At 38.0% G+C, this 24,831-nt stretch overlaps 1 protein-coding gene across 1 annotated transcript in view; it reads right to left on the bottom strand.

Annotated features, from left to right (window-relative positions):
* The window catches only part of LOC121333127 (protein kinase C-binding protein NELL1-like), a 211,860-nt gene that overhangs the window by 104,545 nt on the left and 82,484 nt on the right, over positions 1-24,831 (bottom strand). Inside the window, exon 12 of the mRNA XM_041399203.1 lies at positions 20,047-20,175. Coding sequence (XP_041255137.1) covers positions 20,047-20,175 — 129 coding nt within the window. The remainder of the gene's footprint in view (positions 1-20,046; positions 20,176-24,831) is intronic.

Raw genomic sequence — 24,831 nt, 5'->3', positions numbered from 1 at the left:
TTTTCTTATTTGAACTATCCTATTAAATTAGGATTGAGACTGCAGCACAGGTTAGGTATTACAAAAGGTCTTCTCGTGGTAAAAGCACCGAAGCACTGGAATAGCTTTCCACATGGAAGCTGTACAGTTTCCATCTCTGGGGCAGGGGCGGGGTAAGACAATATTAGGCAAATATCTGTCAGGAATCATTTTGTTAAGCTAATCTATTGCTGAGCAAGCGAAACGTACTATACTGATCTCTCAGATCAGTTTTCTAACTTTCAGCACTGGCTTTTCACATAAAAGCATTTTTTAGAGATATTTTTAGAAAATAGAGGAACAAAATGACAAGTGAGACAGGTTAATATTATTTCTCATTTGTCACAGCTACATGGCTGTGCCAGTACATCTGAGCATTCTAATCCTAAACAGGGAAAAATCATACTCACAACCAGCTCTTGATCTTGTACATCTCATGAAATTTTAACCCAAACATACTAAAGGAAAAGCAAATGGAGAAGTAACAGCACTGACCTGAAAAAACGGTGCTTTTATGTAACATTACAAACTCACAAACAGGTTTTTTTTCCCCTTAACACAGAATTCTGTCTTTAAATTCTCCTTGAAGATCCACAAAAGGTCTTTTGAGGTAATAATTGCAGAAAGTTGTGGGCAACTGTACTTAGTTCCTCAGGACCTGACTCCAGTGTCTCAGGACTTACCTTCAACACCAAGAGATTTTTGATGTATGGGTGGAACATCTACTGGCATTTCCACAAAGCTCAGATCTCATTATAGAGGTGAGGCCACACAAGTAGTGGAGGGTTTGCTAATTTGTGAGAAAAGGCAAAAATCTTAGGTACTAGTGATGGTTCTGCCGAGACATCATTGCAATGGGTAAAACACAGAAGAGACAAGAATTCCAGGCTGTAAAATTGTCCCCAACACCCTATTACACATGATCCACAAAAAAACTGGAAGGAGTTCTAAAAGACCTTGGACCTCTGTAGGTAGTAACAAACAACACTTATAAATCTGGCTCTTGAAACTTGCCAGTAAGAGCATCATGTTCTCAAAGAGAATAAAAGAATTCAGACAACCAAGCTTTTAAACTCTCTGAGCCAAACAATTTTCAATTTTACTTTTGGAACCCTTTTTAGGTTAGGATATCAAGTCAGTAAATGAAGCATGAGCCATAAACCAGCTGAATAATTATGGATGACTGATGAAATAGTTTTTCCCTTCTAACATAACACCACATTCCAGTGTCTTCTATTTCAACATGATGTTTCTACTTTCTTTTGTTTGCTGGTTCTGATATCACCAACCAGAACACTCATCCATCCATCAGATCATCAGTGCAGGTAATCAAAACATTGTCTTTTCTGACAAGAAATTCCAGGACACAGAGAGATACAAATTTCTGGTTTTCTTGTCACCAGTTTTAACACTTTTTTTCTCACTGGTACTTTTTATGAGCTGTATGACAAAGGCTGAGGACAAAAGTGAAATAGAGCACAGGGTATTTTCTTAACTTTTGCACTAAGAAAGCAACTGGACTTTGTACTTATTTCCTATTACCATCTTCTTTCATTAATATAAGAAAAGATGACAAGTTACAAGGATCTCAAGGATTTTACCACAGGCCTTAGAAGTTAAACTGGCAAACATGCACAATATTTCATTGGTCATCACTCATTTATCTGAGTCTTTCATCACTCACATATAAACTGGAGGATCCTCCCTGGTTCTTAAAATGGATCTAAGTGTTACATAAAATTCTACAAGAAATTATAAAGCAATTTTATTGAGATCTTACATTGTGCACCTAATTTAAGATGTTATATTAGGACTAGTCTCGAGTGCATTCATCTCTCATATGGAAAAAAATAGTTTGTGCATCAGCTTATAACAAACACAAATACAAATCACATCTATTGAATGTATTGATAGATACATTTATGAAATCTTACTGCTGGATTGTTCAGATAACATCTCAGCAAGGGCTTGGCTTGCCTCATCTTGGCTCCCCCACCTTTAAGGATGCAGACACTCACTCACTTCGCTAAGCTAGTACCCACAGTTTGGTCTTTCTTCTGAACTGTGCAAGAGTGACATACTCTGCAATTTTCAAATAATTGTTGAAAGTTCACACCTTGTGGAATTAAGAAGGACAACTCATATGCACACAGCTTTTCCAAATATTAAAAGTTAGTCAACTCACATAGCTGTAGACATAAAAGCTTCGGTCCAAACAGCAATTTTAGAGCGTACAACTTCCATATAACTATTAATAGTTCCCTAAAATATAGAGGTGTCTGGTTCCCCAACCAAAATCTATCACCCTGAGGTAGATGTCAAGGTCCATGTGTAAGAGCAGGACAATCCACAGCATAGGATTCACACCAGGGAGCCTGCTGGGCAGAACCCTGCCCATGTTAGCTGACAAAAAAATGCAATAGCAAGAGTTTAACTCAAATCCCACCTCTCCTCCAGGCTTAGAGGTCTTGCTCTATTTGACAGGGAGACACTTACCTCCACCTCACATTTTCCTGAGAACACAGGCACAAAGGGCCAAAGCATGTATGCTCCTAATTCCTGCTTAAGACCTTAAAACCCCCACGAAAGTCAGAAGAATCTCAGGATTTAAATTGGAGATTAAGAGCTGAAGCATCTTTAGGGATTTATCCTCTATTTCAAAAGGAAACAACCTTCTATCTTTTTTTTTTTAATGTTTTTTCTGGTTCCACAAGACAGCAGAGAAAGAAACCGCTTCTTCCCTTTGTGCAACAGCCCAACCATTAAATGTGTTCTGACACACTGAGCACCCAGATCACTCCTCCACTTTACAGCATTCACACTGCTATTTCCCTGGCCATCATCCCAACAATCAGAGCAAACTCATCTGCAGGTGAAGTATGAAGCATCTTGAGTTTGCTCAGAAAAAGGATTCTTCAGTGAGATTTCCCTTGTAAGGCCAATGGTCAAGATATCTGCCAAGGCAAACAGAGAAGAACTAACAGCTGGTCTCTAACAAGAGAACTGTGTATTTTTTTTTTTACCACGTGCTTGCTTTCATACCTTGCTGAAACACTTTTGTACACAAGAAATAGTTAACTATTTTGTCCTCTTCATACAGTATATTCTTACTCAACTACACTGCAACTTTTATAGGATACAAAAAGTTTTGTCCTAAGAGGGCTGTGAGCTCCTTCATCCCCTCCAGAAACAAAAACAGTGACTGCTTAGCTGAGGATCCTAAAAACACGGTCATAGAACTTTGGGGTTTTTTTAAAGATCCAGACCCACATGTTTCAAAACACTGGAATAACACACTGATGATGAGGGGAAGGAACATAAAACATAACTGAGAATTACTTAATTCCAACTGCTCCATCAGGAAGTTGTCATTAGACATATCTTATTATTTTAATAATAATTTCTTCTCATATAACACATTCCCACTTTACAAAAAGTTTTCTCACCTCAGAAGCAGTCTGCCATGACTTGTAAGTTCAAACCAACATTCAGTGACCGAGGCTGTCACCTGAGATGTGATGATTACTGTCATTTAAAGTGCCATAATAAATTTCAGGTAACTTGATTCAAGTCAAGTTTTTATCTGCTCTTTGTGAGCATTGCTCCTGCCCCTGGAGCAATGGCAATGGACAAGTCTCTGGATCATTACTGCTTTGTGAAGCTGACTCCTGGTACCCTGGGAAATGCATTCCTGGGATCCAGCACGCGGGCAACTGTGGCAACCCAACAATGCTGCACCTCAGCAATCAGCTGCTGCTTCCGTGGGCCCCACTCTGAGCTCTGCTTCCACTGCAAGTGGAATTTAAGGAGCCCACGGGGAGACCAGGAAACCTTTTCAGTAACTTCGAACAGTAAGACATTAGAAAAATAATGTCAATGCACAGATAAACGAAAAAAAATTTATTAAAGGCTCAGGAAAGCATCCCTATTCTGTTTAAACCACTTATAAATAGCTCTTCATCTCTCACACCACAACAACCCAGATGCAGCAAGGCAAGCACAGTTGAAATCTGAATATTTAACTATTCACTTCTAGTTCTAGTGCCAGTAACTGAAACTGCTGCTCTAAAAGTTTCAGAAAAAACATATGCTGATCACAGGATGCCACAAAGTGCTTAGAAATCTCAGCGAAAATCAAGAAGCCTATTGAAAAAGTAAAAAGTGATGGAGAGTCTACACAGCTAACCTCTCCAAACAAGTAACAAGAATCAACCCCACAGTGAGAGCTTGGAATCTGCATCAAATTTGATGAGACATGTAGGAGAAAACAGGACTGGCACCTTTTGAAAGGAAAGATAGTATTTACAGTAAATGAGAATTTAGTAAGCCATGCATGTTACCAGGCTTTGTTCAAATAATGCAGCCTCTTAGTACAACAAGACACCAGAAAGGAACAAACAAAAAAAATCCAAATATGTGGTGTATCAGTATATGCCACACAGTTCAAGTGCACTTATTGCCTCCTCAATGCACAGTTCAGCTAGCACAGTTTTGACAGAACTCCTATTGTATGCTTTTCATGCAAAAAATTAATTACTTCTATCTGTCAGGCATCATAAGCCCCACTGCACTAAAATGAGGTTTTGTTTGTTTGTTCCTCTGATATTTTAATTATTGCAACATGATTACAACAGACTAAACAACAGCCTAAAGGTACAGATGTAGCTAACAACTAAAATACACTCATGTATAAATATGTATGAGCACACACACAGCTATGGACGATGCTTCTTTCCATAAACAAGTAACTCGCATAATCAAAGCTTAGAACACTTTTGTGGTACCTTCCTGCTATTAACATCCTCCAAAATTGCTCCTAATCACAACAAAGTGGCTTCCAGGTAATGAATAAACATCACTTATTATTTTATGGGGGTAAAAACGTGATGAGGGAAACAGAGGAAACTTGGTGAGAGATACTTGCAGTCATCCAGCGGAAATGCACAACACAAACTGTGAAGAACAGCAACTGATCATACTCTCTCACTTCTCCTCGTCCTTACATCTCACTATTCACATGTCATTAAAGCCAACCTCATTGGTTAAATATTAATCACAAAATCATTTAAACAGGGAAAGACCTTTAACATCACCGAGTCCAACTGCTGTCTTAGACAACCAGTACACAGTGAAACAATAACCTCTAGCTGACAAGCTGCTCTTGCCTTCCATCTATGCATATGTGGATTTAGAAAGTTTGGGGGTGGGGGGGGGAGGTTGATCAGCTATTTAAAGGATTCTAAAATCTCAATCTTTTTCACTTCAGAAAGAATTTTGATACCCAAATATGAACAGACCAATTATCAAAATGGGTAGGATTATAAAGTTGCAATTTAAAGATAGTGTCAAAAAGAAGTAATGCCTCATCTTATTCTGTAAGGAACAGGTTTGATTTCCAAGAGTTATGACTATTGAAAAATCCTGTCCAAAAATATAATATAGTAATAAATATAATGCAGTAATTCTCAGTAATGAAGAGATCTGCCTATTGCAGTAGAGGTAGACTATATCCAAACTTATTTTACTACTTGTATTATTATTGCTACTAATCTTGGGGTGTCATGTGGTATTCCACACGATTGTCAAGGCACAACCTATGGAACAGGCTCTGGGAAAGGAGCAGGAAGAATTGCTGTCTGCACAAGAGAGTGGTGAGAATATCTGGAGTTTTGCCTACTGGATGAATGATGAGCCACCCTCCCTTTACAGTTGGTGGCTGTAAATGGAGGGTGGTAAAAGGTGTAATCCTTTCACAGCGTTAGTGAAAATAGAGTGTTTAAACTGACAAACTCCTCCCCACCCTCAAGCAGGGATATCAAAGAACAGCATCTGATGCTGCTGCACTTAACCACATTCTGAACTCAGACTGTCCCCTGCATCTGCAATCAGTTTACCTGATGATGCAGTATTTCACTCTACAGGACAAAATACCTCCTACTGCAATTATATGTATTTTTCAAGAAATAACAGTGCCAGCTTTCATGCTAGTTGTAGGATACTTATTCTTATGTCACAACGAAATAATTTCAGTATCATCTCTTAAGGTAACAGTCTTTTCCCAGACTGAAACCGAGAAATTGTACCAATGAACCAAAATTTTTCTTCCCCAAGTTTTTTTTCCAACTAATTCATTTGAAAAGAGAATAGATAGTTCAGGTTCCCTGTATCCTTAAACGAGATTGAGGGTATAAGACCCCTTTCCCAACTCCCCAGTCTCAGAAGGACGATTTTCTTTTGAAGGGTAAGGAGTTATCATCTGTAACAGGAACTCATACAATTTCAAATAAAGAAATCAGTTGGTTTTCCCTCAAGATTTCTGATTTTCTTGTAGTTTCTAATTTCAGCACTTTCTGGCTGTCTCAGGTTTTCTGAGCTTCACCTGTTCTTGAGAATTCTATAAGCCTACAAATTCCACAGGGGTCAGAGTAAGGCTGTGAAGAAAATAAGGGAGAATTTACCTGGTTTAGCAGTAATATTGAAGGAAGAGTTCTCAAGCCAGTCAGTTGAGATTTAATTAAAATACAGGAGAAACTACCAGGGAATGATTTATATTCAAAGGGGATTATGGCTAACACTAAACTGTTTACAAAATCAATGGGAACCCAGCACAAAACAGATATAGCTCAGGGGAATACATATTGATTAGATTCCTGTGTCCAAGATGCAGTCCTCTTTTCCATGTTCCTCATTAATTCATTTCAAGATTTATGTGAATTGCAAAATAGATGTTCCGAGCTGTACCGAGCTCCAGTTATTTATATTGTGTTAAATAAGGGAAAAAAATTTCTATTCATCTGAAACTAAAATTCATTTGTCTCCAAACATTTAATGAGAGAGGATGGTTCAGCTCATTTCCAAATTCATCATCTGCTGCACATTACTGAATATCCAATAATGCCAATACTAACCAAGAAACGACTGGCACAATCTGTTAGCTCACAGACTGAGATGACAATTTCCTGGTGTACCCAAAACACAATCCTAGGTTCTCCTGACAACAAGTGTTTGGTAAAAGCTCTACATCTTCACAATATTTAATGCTCTGTAGCTTTTTATGTAAAATTAGCAAGGTTCTAATTGCTAAAAAGGACGTTGGTGCACAGCAGCTCCAGTTTTGTCAAGCTTCAGCTGCCCACCAGCCACAAGGCAGGTCATGTTTTAGCCAAATTTGGTATTGTTTGTACAGAAAAAATCATCAGATTATCACCACACACAGTGGCACTGTCAGGCTCTGAACCGATTTTCACAGAAAAGAGCAACTGAAAATTATGCCTTACATTCTTCCACAAACTGGATGCACTTCAGATTGCTACTGACCTTTTCAACAGCACTGATTGAGCTAACTAGACTGAAAGTTGGAAAGCAAATAAAGTCACCGAAGGGGTAATGGGTCAAAAAAGCCTCCAGAACAGAGCAGAAGCCTGACCTTCAAAGGTTAATGTCACTTGTACCCAAGTAAATGGAGGAAATGTTTCATGACTGAAACAGTGCTTCCTAAACAGACATTATATAATTCCAGTTTTCACTGGAATTCACAAAGTGCTTAACCAAAACAATAACTCACATGCATGAACTGGTGTCTTAAGAGACTGAACCAACTGTTTACATAGATTCCAGTTTTTAACAATGATCTTCATCTTCCCACAGGCTTGCCTGGTTTTCTGTTTTGTCAGTTAAGTGACAATAAAAGGCCATGTAAGTACTGCAAAATTCCTCTCACCTAAGAAACTCACGGTGGAAAACAATGCCCATATTCTAGCCGTAAGGAAGAGCTTTGTGGAGAAAAACTGATCAGGACCATTCCTACTCCTGGAGGCAGGAATGCACCACAACAAACTCAGGCTGCCATGGCATCCTCATGTATGCCAACTACCGACTCAGACCTGTCACTGGGGAGCACTGAATCAACTCTGCACAGAACTGTGTTTTACTGCCTTACGGATGGGGGACTCAAAAGCTAGGAAACAAAACCCTCAGTGACCTTCTCCTGAGGGAACAGAAAAAGCAGGAACGGCAAGAGCCACTCCTTGAACACCCGCCTCGTTAGCTGGCAGGTCTAAGTTCATCACCTCCTCCCTGGGAAGCAGAAGCACCAGCAGGCACTGAGTCCTGGCACCAGCACTGGGCAAGCAGAGAGGAGGTGTGCCGCCCCAGGAAACCACCTCTGTGCCCAACCCCAGAGCCGGCCCCGAGGCACACAGGCACTGCTCAATGCGAACTCTGCAAGCTGGGTGTTCTCTGTTTTTGCAGAACACAGCAAGTCTCTGAGCTAACACTAACTCACATTCAAATAAGGTGTCACTGTGTATTCCTATAATTATCTCAGCACTAACAGCCACCAAGACGTACAGACACAGCCCCTGGTGAAAGCTTGAAGGGAAAATATAAGTCATAAAAATTAGGGAAACAAAATAATAAAATGAAAAAGAGAAGTAAACAATCCTAAGGAAGATGAGAGACAAAAAGGAGTTTGCATTTTTGCATTGTCAATTTTATCCCAATTATTTTCAAGCACTTTCTTAAGCCTGTAAGTGGAGATAAAATAATATTCTACTATTAAACACAGTGGTCCCTACAGGGACATGTTATATGCATCATGCATATAAGGCATACACAGCCTCAGCAAGTGAGTTCAGGACAAGTTATAAACAAGCCAAGATATAAACACTGCAAACATCTTCAACAAAAGCAATTAAAAAAAATAGGTTAATATAATGCAATTAGTCAGAAAACATCCATAGCGGGAAGGAAAACTAAGATTCTAATTTAGAAATTAAAATTTTAAAGAAAGTGATAAGGACAGATACTGAAAAATTTTCTACTGAGCACCCAAAGAGTATTTTGAAATTTACCCTTCAGACATGAAGAATAGATACACCAACTGGAAAAATGAGAAGTTATCTTTTCTTGGAAAAAAAACCACTGAATACTAAAACTATTATAAGAGTCAGCAAATCAACAGGAAAATAAGATCAATATAAGGATTACCTTTGTAGATGCTGTACATACATTTGAACTGATTTCAATTATTTAAATCAAAGTCTTACTAACTTTTCTTATAACTCTTTTTACCAGCCTGCAAAAAGATACAGGTACACAGAAGCAGATCATTAAATGGGGGTAGACATATTAGAAAAATACATTTTTGAGAATCATTTTAGAGGCAGCTACCTACCTAAATGAAATTGATTTGTCTGTCAAAAATCTTACAGACTAAGAGGAATTCTCTTTCTAAAAATTAAATATGTACATGAATATTTTATGGAATGTCTGCCCTCAGCTGTCAATAACATTTAGAAAATAAAACTGGAAAAAAACCCAACAACTTATTTATTGCTGTGTAAGCAGTTTGATTACTTTTCTACACTCACTTTGGCTGATTTTGTGGTATCATTGTGCTATTCCTTGTATAATCCTGCATCCAGTAAACATTACAATACCCTGGCACAACAACAAAGGATGCTGCTGCCACTATTATCCCAGTTTCCAGGCAGTAAACCAAACCAGCCAAACTGGCCGAGATACACAGCACCAAACACACAGATCTTACGTACAACTGGGCCCAGCTTCCTCTTCTAACTAGAACGGTGCAAGCAGAAGAAAGCAGCCTCATTTTTAGTTTCAATTAAAATACATCTCCTTATGCAACACAATAAATAATATGTTGTTGTTTTGCTTAAATAAATCAATAAATGTGTTTCCATAAATGAAGTGCATTGAAAGAAAACCCCAAGTAAATGAATTTTTATTTGAAAATAAAACTTGACATAAATACGTAAAATGTCTATAGTTATTAAATCTGTTATCTAAAATTGTCCAAATATATTAAAATTGCTATATGCCAGTGTATCCTGCTACATCTGGATAATGTCAAAAGCTCAATGCCTTTTAATGAATTCAGAATAGACTGCACTTAATGCAGACATAGCCTGTACCATCAGCATACAATGCAATTCCAAATTATCCGAACAGAAGCTGTAAGGAGAAATGCTCGTCAAGTATGAAAAATATGCATGCTGAAATAGCAAAAAAAGAGTAGAGAGCAAACCAAATACCAAAGCCTGAGGTTAGTAATAATGTCTTTTCCAATAATTTCTTAACTTCTGTGCTTTGTTTTTCATATGCACATAAACTTTGGATACCCAGAACCAAATCAGTAAGTCCGTTATTAAATCTTGCAGAGAAAAATGTGTCAGTATAAACTGACATTTGCCTTGAGTTTAGAGGCTCTTGTACTTTTAGAACCAATTTTGTTTACTTTCTACTGGAAACAAAATATATTCACATAAGGGAAAATACAATAGTAATATTTACTGGAGCAGCCTCCAGCCATGCTATCACCAAGGGCAAAACATACTTCCTACTAAAAATAATTTTTAAAAATATTTTTATATTAAGCCAAATTATATCTTCCATTTGGTTTTGGTGTTTTACTTCTTGAGGTATTTTTCTACTGAAGGATAAAATCCTCATTTCCTTCAGTAGTTTCAAAAACAAAAAATCCGTAACAATTTTGGGGAGAAAGGAGTGATTGTTAGGTTTGTTGCCCTTTTTGGTTTTCTTCTGCAACAAACTTTAGGTAGAGCAAATCCTTTAAGGTTAATCATACAACTGGTCAACACAGAATATCTGCTAGACGTCCTTTTCTGGACACAGCAAAGCTGCTGTATTTTGACTTACATTACAGAGCTGGGCACTTTAAGTCTCCTGGCTCTCCAAAGCCCCCACCTTTCATTTTCACCTTCTCTGTAAAGGTGTCATTCTCCTCACCTGTTACCTTCTCCCAGGATGGCTGCTGTGGCTTCACAGCCAGGCAAAGTGCCACAGTGTCCCCAAGGTCACTGCCCAATGGCTCAGCATCTCCTCAGGAAGGACCAGAGCCTCAGACACACAGGTACCCAAGCAGCTGAAAAGGCTTAAAATCTTTTTTAAAAAAACTTCCTAGAGACACCATGGCAATGAGAACAGTTCCCAAGGAGTTTAATGCTATTTTTTCCCAAGATCCCTAACATCTATATACAAACCTGAACAAAGTGATTTTCTACACTCATTTCACTGTATCTGTTACCTCTGGTCTCTACATTCTCTAGCCTTAGATCAGCTCCACATCCTTCATGCAGGTTTCTCTAGCAAATCAGGTTTTTTTTCTTATCTTCTCAGAACTGAGGGGGGTGGAAGGTGTTCTTTGCAGTCTGTAAGAGATCGTGCTGTAGGACAAGTACGTTTGTTTCCCTCGCCTGACCCGCCCATGCCAACATTTAGGCAGCCTCAAAACAGGATCTGTTGCTCTACTATTGCCAGCACAGACTTTGAAGCAAACAGATGAAATCATTTACAACATGCAATTTTACACAGCCAGAATCAAGCCCAGTCCAACATGCTCTCTCTAAACTGGCTGTGAGAACTTCCAATTTGAAAAGGGACTCCATGCCCCTAGATCATTCTTTAAGAGTAACAGAGAGACAGGTTGAGCACCAAATCCACACATCAAGTTTGTTCAAAGTAGCTGAAAAAAATGTTAAGCACCAGCATTTAAAAGACATTCTCTTTTTCTCAATTCAAAACATTAAACAATGCAAAACAATTGCCCTCTCTGCAAACCCAAGCACTGCCAAAGGTAACCACAGAGACTCAACAGCATCTAAAATGACCCTCCAGTGCTCTTGATGCAGGTCAAGATGACAGAATCACAAAAAAATTAGGTTGGAAGTTAACTGGAGGTTTTCTATGTCAACTCCCTTTTGAACTTCACAGGCCCCTGAGAGAGGTGCAGCTGTCAGACCCCGGGTAACCAAAGGCTGTTGTGTTGCAACAGGAAAATTCCATTCCCCATGTATACATAAACACTCACACATCACTTTTTTAACTATTCCAGTTATGCTCCAGACTTTTAAAAAGGTAGAACTTCAACCTTTAGGTTTTGAGAGCTAAGCACACATTTTTTAGCAACTTGTATAAAAATACTGGTAATGGTTTCCATCCAAGTCCAAGCAAAACCTCCTCATTATATACAAACATTTCTCAGTATTCTTCAGTCCAGCTCAAGCACAAGCGAACTTCTGATCATCACTGGAAGAACAATGCTGATTTTTTTCTTTCCTTTGCTGCCAAATGTTTGATGTAAGCACTTGTCTGGTTTAAACCACCAGAATTCCACCAAAAACTCTTTCAAATGTTTCCCTTTTTCATTGATGCCAGCAGGAATGAGACATGAGCTATACCGTATCATAATTTGAAAAAGAAAAAAAGAAAGTATTTTGAAAATATCAGGATGATTACAAGGGCTTAATGAGTAAAGACCAGCAAAAACTCTTTCTGCTGACAGTGTGGAGGACAAACCCACCCATACTGATTGCAAGGATTTCTCCCTCTTGCACTGCTGGAACAGCCAGGGGGACAATTTGCTTTAAAGGTGCAGCAGGATGCTCTGCCTGAAGTGGGGGTAAAACAACTGGAACGATGCCCTGTTTACAGAGTTGTCTGAGGCAGAAGGAGAGGGGGCCTCTTGCTGCTTTTGGTGCTGAGTAACACTGAAACCAGCCTGACTCATCAAGCCCAGAGTCCAACCTCCCCACAGGGAGGTGAAGATGTGGCAGACCTGGTAAAGTGCCTGATAAAGGAAACAACAATGACACCACTGATAACTGGAGGTGCTGGGCTGACACAGCTGGCCAGGACACACGACTGCTATGGGTGGTTGTTGGTATGGGTGAATAACATCAATTTCTACTGCTTGTAATATAACTTTAACATCATTCCTTTGATATTGATTCAGAAATAGTGAATTATACAATACTAGTAGCCACCACTGCCTTTATTCTGTAGTAAATAATCCTGATCAACATCTTTTAGTGTGAACACTATCACTATAAATAACTTATTTTTATATAAATATATCTAGTTTGCCATCCTTAACCCTGTGGAACAAAGATATATTAAGTTTCAATTACACCTACCCAATCCTTTGGACTCAAACCTCTGACCAATTCTGGTGCTAAGCCTGGATCTGGCTGCACCCAGTATCCTCTCTGAGAAAGAGTTTAGAAAGCAAGGGGGCCCCTTCTGTACCTCCTGACTAAACAGGAGGGCTTCTCTAATAAACCTTGTCTGAAGCTCCCATCCTGCACACAATGAAGGGTCATTACAGTGAAAAAGATAATTACACTGACACTGAAGGAACATGCAATAGCATTTTTTTTTTCTCTACTGGCCAGCTTTTAAGTCAGATTCTACTATGATTAGTAGCCAACAACATGGCACTGGGTTTTCATTAACACATCTATCAAATTATATCCTGTACAATTCAGGAGAATGCAACCCTAACATGCATGAACATTTATTGAGTTGGGGACACAAGATCCACAATCTCTTCATGTGAACAAAAATTTCAACGTCTTCAGAGCAGGATTTTCACTGCCATCCTGAAGGGGTGAGGATTTTTTTTCCTTTAATAGCAATGATTATAATTTGTTCAAATGTGAGTTACTAACACAAGAACTGACAGTTGCAAGCCTGAATTCCTTAGGAGCCACAATTATTTATGACACTTTATTACAACAACAAAACATATGGTTACCTTATTAGAAATCAGAATTTATTTTCATATAAATCTTAGCATGACATTACACCAAAAGAACTAAAGTTACCCCAGGGGATGGCAAGTAATTCCACTTTCTAGGTTTCTGTAGCTGGAATATTATTTTAAACTAATTAACTTGTAAATATGAAAGCAGCTTTGATAACAGAAATAATCTATCCAGAGCCATATAAGGCACAAACATCACCTTGCAAAAAACGCTTGAATCTTCTTAGGATAAAAATTTTAGTATTTTGCTTGAACTCTTTCTGTCCACTGGCAAGAACATAATCTCTGCCTTGAATTTACCAACATCCAACGAACTTGAGAGGAAAAGGGTCTATTTTGGTTTTAATTCAGTCTCCTCCACTGGCAGCTCATAGCATAAGGAATTTGCAGTCTCACTTATTAAAATCCATATACCCACAAAGGTAGGACAACAACTGACAAGTGCCTGCCTTTGGATTATGTTATAAAAGATGATTTTGAGTTCATCTGATGGTTATGGGTATAATTTTAAATAAAAAGTCTCTCTCTACGGAACAGTAGGCAGAACAAATATATTATTTGTATTATATCACCAGGAGAAATTACTTTCATTGATAAATAGGATTACCTACATAGTAGAAGCTTAAATTTGACACTGTTAGGTAACTGAAATCTTAAAAAGTAGGTTAACAAGTGTCTTTCAAAGAAAACTTTTTAAAAAGCAACCTGACATCAAGTTAGGTGTTATAAAAGGCATGTGGGGGGTTTGTTTGGGGGCTTTGGCATTGCAGGGGTGGTTTTGGGTTTTGCTTTGTAAATCCCCATGAGGACTTAGTTCCAACTGAACCACTGCCATTAATGTTGTCTTTGATACAGAGATGATGATTTGACTGTAACATTTTCAGATTCTTCTCCTGCATTCCCCTTTTCTATGGATTCTGCACAGAGAAAAAAAACCAGCACATTTACCATCAATATCTGTCCCAACTCCTTCACTTCATGAAATCACCTGAAACATGCACAGTTCTGTATATGTACCTGTATCCTCACACCTATGGACAGAACGTAAGTTTATCACAGCACACAGAACAACATCTGCAGGAATCAGACATCTAGTGATGCAGCTTTTCTGAGAGTACAGCAAGCAGAAGGATTATCATTAAAAGCTGACCCAGAAGTCAAGTCAATGGACCTCATCCAAAACCACAGCTGTACATCACTGCCACACAGAAGGTTTATATGGTACCACCATAAAATGTTAATGTCACCTCCCAAGCCACAGTGCAGCGAAATTAGAACAGATGCAGTGAAATCACTACAGAAGAGGAGGGGAAAACTCAACAAAATTCACCTTATTTTATAGAGCAAGAAAAACACCAGCTGTGAAAACTCAGTGGATTGCCAGCAGACTTCTACTCTGAGGGCCATATGCAGGATGGGGTTTATTCTTTTTTCAGTTCCAATGGCTTGAGAAAAGGTCTGCACACTGAACAGTTATTTATGCACAGAATGTGATGAGTCAAAGGATTAAATAGCAGAGGTAAGCTTTATGAAGCTCTCTCACCTTCAAAACTATAACAGAAGCCCCACTTTATGATGAAAGGGTTTTTTGTTCCACTATATTTTACAACAGAAGTAAACTTTTTTCCCTCACTCAAACATGCTGATAGTTATGTCTTTGCATTTGGAACTAAACCATTAATCTAAAAAGGTTAAATTTTCCTGATTTCCGCAATATTGGGAAAAAAAAAAAATCTTCTTCTGTGTGTTGTAAATTTTTTTCTAAGTGACTTTCAGAAAAGAAACATTTTCTGACAAAACCTACACTAATGTACCCTCAGAACAGATATTTTCAATATCTATCTTTCTGTAATGGATTTCCTGACTACATGTGGTATCAAGTTCAAAGGAAAATAAACCGAAAGCTATAAAGACCACTGTAAGTGTCTGGAACCTACTTGAAATTGCAAGCAAATTAAATATGGTTTTATTTTTACAATAGCTAGCAACAAAGTCATGAGATTTCAAGCACACCAGGCAGACATTCTGCCAGGTCCCCATACTGCATGCTTGGATCCATGCTCAGTGGAAAATGAACACTCAGTTTCCTCCCTAAGCGTTCACTCGTCTCTATTTCATCTTCCCAAAATCTGCCAAGCCCAGTAAAATTATCACAACTCTTCCTTAGAGCACAAAGTAGTCAGATTTTCTGAATTTGGCCAGCATTTCAGAGCTTATGTGATATGTTTTTGAAATGAGCAATCATTTGTTAACAACAGATTAAATAACAGTTTTGGAGCACAGAAGGGAAAGAGCAACTGAGTCATGTTCCTTCTGAAACTCACGTGTGCTTCTAGAGCATTCCATCAAGTTCAAAAATTGCATAGATTTTCACAAGTGTTAAGGTATTTCATTCATCACTCTTTAAGCTGATGTAACAGCACTAAGGTGAGGGTCAGGTAATACACGAATCGTCCTAGAGAGCACACTTAGGTACAGAGGGAAATAATACAATACAGTCATAAAATGAAAATATTCATCTTGCAGGTCCACTTCTGTGAACGGATCTTTTCTTATGACACCTGTTATCACAGACCATTCTCTGGTGACACTGGCTGAGCACATGCTGTACAACATGACAAGACACCTTGTGGTATGCCAGTGTACCCCTTCTATGAGATGCTTCTTGGGGGTGCAAAGGATAGCTAAGGTTAACCCTGATTTTCTTGTTCCATGCACTCTTGTCAGTGAGAAGAAGCATGCATTTGTCCTGTGCTATCTATCCCACTTCAGATTTTAGCAGTACTCACAATGGATCAGATCTCAACATCTCCAAGGTAAAAATCACTTTTGTACCAACATAACTTTGCAGGTAGAAAGGGGCTGTAAATGTTTCAAGCGAAGGAGGTAATAAAGAATGGGGAGCTGAAATGTGGCAGAGAAATACTATTCTTTTCCACTTCACTGTGAAATATATAGCAGAAATTCTTTTCAGAAGAGATGGCCCTTTGCCTGTTATCTAAAAAGCAAGCATCAGCATGCTAGATAGCAACAACCCTGGCTTCCAGCTGATGAGGCTCCATTTTCCTTTATCATGCCTGAACTTCAGACTCCCCATGTGCTGACCCTTTCCTGTCTCTCAGTTCATAGTACTGTCCTATTATTTGCAAATTAGTCACAGACTGCAGAGGTTTTCAACTCTGAAGAAGTACATGAGAGTAGAAGTACTGGCAGGTCTGCTGCACACATCGCACAGCACACCTGGAACAATCAGCACCAGACAGACTCAATTCCCCATTAAATTCCCCATTTTGGTCCCGGCTGCACATGCCTGCTGCCCGTGTGGCACTAACACACATGCAGCTTCCTGTGCTCAGCACAAGTGTCCACCTGCCCTGTCCTGAGAAGCCAGAGCTGCAAGTGTGCACACACTGCTGCAGCTGGAATGTTGAGTCCTGCAGGCCTTGGACTTGGCTAGCTCACCTGCGTGAGTTCCAGGATTTATCCATGCCTATGTGACAAAGGAACACTGGTTCCACATTTGTGCCTAAGTGTCCACAGCTATAGGTAAACCTCAGACCACATGATTAATAGAAATGTTTCTACACGTCTCTTTTCAAAAGACCAATGCTGTAATTAAGTCTTATATGCAAGAAAAACAGCCAAATGTCAGAAAAACAGAAAAAGCCCAACTTTTCTGGTTTTAAGTAAAATATATTGCTTTTATATAACACAGAGAATCTCCACTTATCTCCTTCATTCATCACAAGCTTCATTTACTTGCTTGCTTTCAGAAACAGTCTTCCCTCAGTACATCTATTATTTCAAAAATGGAATGCATATAGTGAGTGGTTATCTTATATGTACATCTTGACATAAGAAGCTTCTAAGTACTTGAAAAGTAGTTGCTGAGAATTAATAGTGAAAGCCTCTCAGGTTTTTATTATTTATTTTACAAATTTGTTGATGCCAATTCTCTGATAAAAGTTAGAATATTTTTAATTTATTTTCCACTGTACTGCTAATGTGACTATGCAAAGTTAAACAAGAGACAAATGCTTATGAAAAAAGCAGAGCAGACTCAAACACAATACTTCACAGATCATACAAAATGAAAATGATGCCAAACTCCAGCAGGATAAAACTGTAAGAGCAAGAAGAAATAACAGTAAAATCATACGTAAGGTAAAATAATACTATAAATCACAATTCACATGCACAAAGTACATGGAAAGAGATGAGAAATCTGGAAAGCTGCAAGTTAATGATCTGGAGCACTCTAAACTAAGGTGCCACTTTACCAGCACATACCACGAGTTTGAAATCATTTAACCTTCCATTTCAAAGGAAACAGTAATCTTACATGTCCAGAGTTTAAAGGCTTAGCAAAGACAAATTCAGAGCTACAGCTGAGCATGAGCTCTTCCTTGCTTCCACAGGTGTTTTGTATGTTTAGTATTTGTTGCTCAGGTGTTTTGAGTATTTAATCCTTACATACAGAAATTCAAAACAGTAAAAGAAAATCCATACTATTTCAACGTCCTGCTAAACTGTACCTTCAGACATGTGCCTTTGCTCTCATTTGTTTAAATCACAGCTTCACCATGCATTTGAGACTATTGTACAACCAACTATGAAATGGTTGTATTTAGCAGATTAAACACACAGGTGAGAGGTATGAAGTTAGCGAGGCATAAAAAGAAATTCTGCAGAAAGAAGAGGAAGGAGGAGTGGAAGGAAGCTCTTCACAGGGCTGAAAGAAGTCACCTCTTGGCTAATCAATTTGTCAGTCTGTAGCTCCCTTGCTCAAGGGCCCCTCCTCTGTGTTACCTCCAGAGAACTACACTCCTTCTAGCACATATAGAATTTCATAAAATGCAGAAAGGAACACCCTCCTCTATCCCGAGGTCTCCGGCAGCAAAAGCAGCTGCTTGTTCTGTTGCCTCATGTTTCACCCACATACACAGAAGTCAGGGATTTAATTTGCCCTTCCAAAAATTTATGCAACACAGACCCAGGTATGTTGCAATTCCTGTTAATTTCTTTAAAACAGCTGGGTTTTTTCCACCATTACTACCACTAACGTACTGCCAATATCTCCAAACTCGCTTGGGTCAAGATGTTTAAATTTTTTCCACAGAAGGAAAAAGGGACAGTCTGTGTCTAGGAAAACAGAAATACTAAGCACTCTAATTATTTAAAACAGCAAAGAAGAACCCAGCTAATACTGGGTTATGTATTACAGCTGATAAACAGCCTGTCCTCTGATGTCTGAGAAGTCCTTGTAGTACGTAAAAAGCACTTGTTCAGTTTTTTGTACAAAAACGGTTCTCTCTATACACAATATATCTGCTGCTTACCTTTAAGAACACATGTGGGAACTGTTGTCCCAGTCACTGAAAGTGAATATAATGGACCATTCAAATTAATGTTTGCAGAGAAATTACTAAACACCATAAGATTTAAAGCTGCACTTTACTGAACATATTTATAAAATGCTATTTCAAGCCATCCTGTTCACTTGTATACACTAAAAAGCCCTTTTAAGAATCCAGGATCATTTAAGCGCAATCCACACACGTCTTTTTTTATTCTTTCATCCTTAGTCCTCAGTATTTCAATTCTTATGCTGTATTTTAACAGCTTGTCAAAAATGCCATCCCCTTCCATCACCAGTACTATTGCAAAAACAATCTAGGGAAATTTTTTTTTACAGAGTAGTTCAAAAACTTCCTACCATGGTCAAAAAATAAAATATTGCAGCCTGACATACAAAAGTATTAAAAAAACCCAACCCACAATGCAAAGGCAGGAAGGAATGTGGTACACATTGAATCATCAATTTATTTTTTAAGAAGTACATCACAGCTATGAATAATAAGCTCTAGAAAACACTGAGCAACAAAAAAGAGAATAATACTCCACTGCATTCATTCCTGTGATGGCATAACACATGAACAGAACTACCTCAGCTACAATCTTCTCAGAAATAGGTCTCTTATGTACCATAGGAAAACCATTTCAGTAAAGCACCTGTCCCACAGAAGTACTTCAGGAAGGACTGCAGGTCATCATTTTTATATCCAAGCCACAGTACTCCTTCGTACCATTCTCACAAATGCCTGCACAATTCCTACTTCCTAAATTAATGCATCTTATAAAGACACTGTTCTCTGAAAATCATTTTAGATGGTAGGTGCTGTTGTCTGAAAAACAGTAGTTTAAAATTTGTCATGACAGCGTGACCATGGTGCTAAAGACACAACTACAGCAATGAAATACGCCTGCAGACACGGTGGCCACTCATAACCTTCAACCCCTGTTTATGAACACAAAAAGGGTCCCTGTGATATTCACCACCACGAAACTGAACTGTGCAATGAAATTCATTCATCTACCATTTATTTCATATTACATTTTTAAATAAGTTGTTCATGGAATGGGTCTTTGAATATTTTGTTTACCTTCACAATATGCGGAGTCTCCTTGGACAGAGAGATAGCCGTTCTTGCATTCACAAGTAGCTTTTGTGTTCCAGTTTTTGCACTCTGAGTTTTCACCACACCTGTGCCCCTCTGCACAGAAGTTATGGCCTAAAATACAAGGAACATGCTCTTAAAACACGTTTAGTTCAGTTCTTCAGGTATTTACATTGACTGCATCACTCAAAAACTTAGGCATTTTACATTCCAAATTCTCTCTATAAACGTAGCTGGTGCACACATACTTTTTGGATTTCTCCATCAATTCATTCTCAGAAAAACCATTTTCTTTGAAAAGATATTTGTATCACTAGTTTTGTTCAGAAAAAAGACAACTCCAAAGCAGGAAGCAATGACAATTCATTACTGTTCTACTGAAGCCATGTAGCATTAAGTCTCTGATTGTCAGGAAGTGCAATGCTAATAAAATAACTTACATCAAAAGGACAATGAAGTGTAATATAAGAAAAAAAGCCCTCAAAATTCTCTTATTACGCATAGCCACATGTACTTTTAGTAGACCAAAATGAGGCACTGCACAAAATTGTAGCGGTAGTCAAAGCAACCTCATACACTGCCTTGTAATTCTGTCATCAAAAACCAGCTCAATTGTTCCTACAGTTTATAATTATTCCATGCATCATGTTCTATCAAGGAGAATTTTTATTAATCTCTCTTTTTTCCTTCACGCAAGTTCTCAGTAGTTTCTTTGTGAACAGTTTATTTTATTCCATACAGTCATTTCTAGAAATAGGATGAACTTCCCCACCTCCTTTTGTAAAGGTAAAAGTGGCTGAAATTCTTTCTTTCTGATTTTCAGTATTTCTCAGAGACATGACAACATCTTTCTCCCCTTAAGTCTAAAGTGAAAGCAATTGTAACTTCATCTCTAAATGCACTCCACTGGAAGTTAAGAAATAACTTATAGATTTGACAATAGGATTTTTTTCCTCCCTCCACTGATGTATGTTTTATGGATTTTTCTCTATTAATATCCAAGAGTCCATTTCTATTTGTCTGAGAGATATAAGCAGTCATTTTGGTAAACCCTATTTCATATCCATTTTCTGTCCTGGAAGGAGGAAAAGCAGAAACCCACACATATCATCATCTATTGGTATTCCAGCTTGTGCTTACCTGAATACCAGAACAGTTTCTGCCAGTTCCGCCTGGTCATAAAGGAGCAAACTAAAAGTTCTCACTCACTGATCATAAACTTCCTAACACCCCCTAAAAACAGTTAAGAAAAACACAACCCAGACTTTAACATCTAAATGCCAGATTCAGGTCTCTATTCATATTCCTTACTTTAATATCATATTTTAATGTCTTTTTAGTATTCTATCCCTTGCTTTGAAATCATATTTTATTGTCTTTTCACACACATTTTAGTTGTCTACTAATTTAACACTCTGGCTATGCCAGCTTAGTGCACTCCAGATTTATGTGTCTGATCATCTAATGTTGAGTTCTGAGGTAATTTTTTTAAAATGTTAACACTTGTTAGCAGTGTCAACATCCAATTCCACACTTAAAGTCCAAATTCATTTTATTAACAGCCAAGGTATCTTCCTTGTGCTCAGCTGGCTCCTTCTTTCATTGTAATCCAGCTTGAGAAAAAGACCCAATCCCCTTAATGAAAACCTCAGTTATCCCTTTTAGTCTTTACTCATTTCACAGTCTGGTAAAAACAACTCAAGTATTCCATATCCAGCTTTGTCAAGCCCAGGTACATTTTAGATTGGTAAAACAGGGTGCCAATACACTGCCTTTAGCCATTTATGCAATCACAGTATTTGACTTCTCATTTTTGCCTTTATAACTATAATTGAAACTGAACACTGGAACCCATCTCCTCAAACTTATCCATTCAGCATCTGATTTATCCTCCCCACACAGGATTACTATCCTACTGGCATTCCAGATAACATCCAAGAGACAATGAGTTTGATAATATTTTCTTTGTCATTGTTTCCCCTAAGACTATAACATCCTAGTCTGTTTCCTGCTTCTTTAGAATAATAATTCTCCTTTGAGCTCATACACAGCAGGAGCTTGATTTAATTATTATTGGGTCAGAACCTCTGTAACATAGCAGTGTATTGAGCTAGGCAGTATGAAAACATCACATGGATTGTTACTTTGTCTCAGTGCATTTGGTTTATATTTAGTTCTATTTCCCTCTCATCCAAACCTGTAAAAAACATTTCATCTTTCTCAGTATATTTTAGTTACAAGAGTGCTGGTATGTAGCATCATGCAACTTTCTGTGTTTCCAGGCTCTTTTTGTCCCAGTGAGTCAACATTTTACCTTATGATCAGCTCATGGCAAATTTCAGACAATTAGCCAAGTCAATGGCTTCTCAGAGTTAGCTCCAATCACAAGTCCCAGGTCCCAGATCAACCACTCTAACAGCACTTCTTCCCAAGCTCAAACCAGTGATTACTTTTCACATCACAGTCCTGTGAATCCTTCATTGTTTATTTGGCACCTCTGAAACCTATGTGTAGATATGATGGCTAACCTACCTATCCATTTTTGCCACTAAAGCTGTCACCTGTTTTTTAAAAAAATCTCTCGAAAAATCAGCATTGATTTTGTTTCCTTTAGCACCTCAAATATGAACAGTCTCTATCCAGAATCAGGTTTCAAGCTTGAGGCTATTAAAAGAGCATTACATTAAAAAATCTAAAGAATTATTTTAATATATATTTTATATTTACATAATAGTTTCAATACTTTTAATAATTAATTTCAATATTTAATTTTTAAAATGCAGTAACTCCAGTAACTCCAGTTCTATAACTGGAGAAGTAACTCCAGTTCTTTAACTTGAGAAAATAAAGGCTCTGAAGGACATTCCATTTTTCTCTGGTCATTAGGAATACACCATCATAGAACATGCACTACACCTCTAGACAGTCTTGGCATTTATTATTACAAAAGACCTGTGAAACACTGTTTGCTATCTGTTAAAACTGCTGTCTAGAAGTGACTCCACTTCACTTTCCAATAGCATTTCAGCAGACTTGTTCAATACCTTTGTAAGGGGATAGTGGAAGCCATTCCTGCTAAGAGCACACATGGTGCTTCAACATTTTATGTTACCAAGCTTTTACAAAACAACTGCAATTTAAGGTTAACCAGCAGGAAAAAATGTACTTGAGAGAACAGAAGAGCAAGGGTTCATTGTGCCTCTGTCAGAAAAAGTACACAATTGCTTGCATCAGAGGTTTTTCCAGAGATACTTTATCTTTTTTTTCAGCAAAAATGCAAAATTAGCACTTCAAAAGAGCTAAAAGATGCATATCAAGGAAGTGTGGTTCTTGGATTTCTTAGACATTGGTCCAAATTCTCCCCAGCACAAGTTTTAGAGCCAAATATCTGATTCTTATTAATTCTTTGGTGTGAAATGGCTCACAGGATTCCTTAAAAAATACCTACAGAGATGCCAAACCACCTGCTGATACTAAAGTAGGTTCCCTAAATCTCACATGGGTGGGAGATTGCAGTGGGTATGCATCTCCATTGCCCGGCCAAAATAATATTCATTCAGCATATTCAGCAAAGTCTTATCTGAGACAGTCAGCTCCTCTCTAAATATAAGAATGACTTAAAATAGAATCATCACAGCAAGCAGGCAGGAGAGGATTTAACAAAACCACAGAAAATCTTAAACAGTTCTGATAATCTTAACTAATTTCAGGCCAGCACAGATGACAAGGCAAGTATGAATTAAAATTTCAGATTAATGTGTTCAGAACAGATGCCAGAAACCATCTTCCCTGCACATACACACACAATCATAAATGTGCACAACAGCCCTTCAAAGTCGTTCAAAACACAATTAGATGCTACCAGGGGAATTAAATACTGAAGAGTGAGTTTAGATTTTTGATAGGCCTGATGACCTCTGTCCATTCCCCTGACATTTCTGATAACACTACTCTCTTCCTTCATCAAGGCTGCTGAAATGTTTACTCCATCTTTTTCTCAAGAAATACAAATGTCTTTCTACTCCTTCCTTCTGAATATAGAATGACCATTAATAAATGTACTAAGACAGTTAGGAAACGAATCAGCCAAATACTAGCAGCCATAAAACTATCACTTCTGCAGCATCAGGAACTGCACAGTTGGCTAGGCCTTAGTGGCCCCAGCTCAGAAACCTCAAATTAAAAATGTATTCCATTTTGGAACACCTGAGCATTGCTCTCATTTTTCCAAGCAACATCTTCCAAGTTGTGGTTCCCAGAACCTGCTTTTGCAGAACAGCACACTAAGCTGTTTCATGCTGTCATCCAATTTTTTTTTACATACCTAACATATTTGGTAATTTGGCTTAATTATTGATTGTAAATGCAATATCTCATTCAAGATTACAGCTGCAATCAATACATTTTGGACCCGTATCTCTTCCTACTTTTTTTATGATCAACACTGATGTGCCTCTCCTTGTTTCTGAGGGTTTCCTTCTAACTTCTGTACAGTTTTCTACATTTCTTACAATAGCCTTAGCTGTTCACATGAAAAACTGTAAAACACCTCTTCTCTTGCTCTTCAAGATATCCTCCATTTCAATGTTTTATATCGAGAAATCTCTAAATGTGCAAACAAAAATTGTCATAATGCTTCTGTTAAAGCACCAGCAATGTTCAAAAATCCAAGGTAGTTTCAATCTCAAAATCTTTGCTACTGTTAGGATTTAACCCCACAGTTACAATATAAATATGTAAGGTAAATCTGAGGGAGAAGTCATGGAAGAG

Source organism: Onychostruthus taczanowskii, unplaced genomic scaffold, assembly GCF_017590055.1.
Source record: "Onychostruthus taczanowskii isolate IOZ18803 unplaced genomic scaffold, ASM1759005v1 scaffold159, whole genome shotgun sequence".
NCBI classification, from domain to species: Eukaryota; Metazoa; Chordata; class Aves; order Passeriformes; family Passeridae; genus Onychostruthus; species Onychostruthus taczanowskii.
The sequence above is the reverse complement of the archived record's forward strand: the minus strand, read 5'-3'. Positions and strand labels throughout refer to the sequence as shown.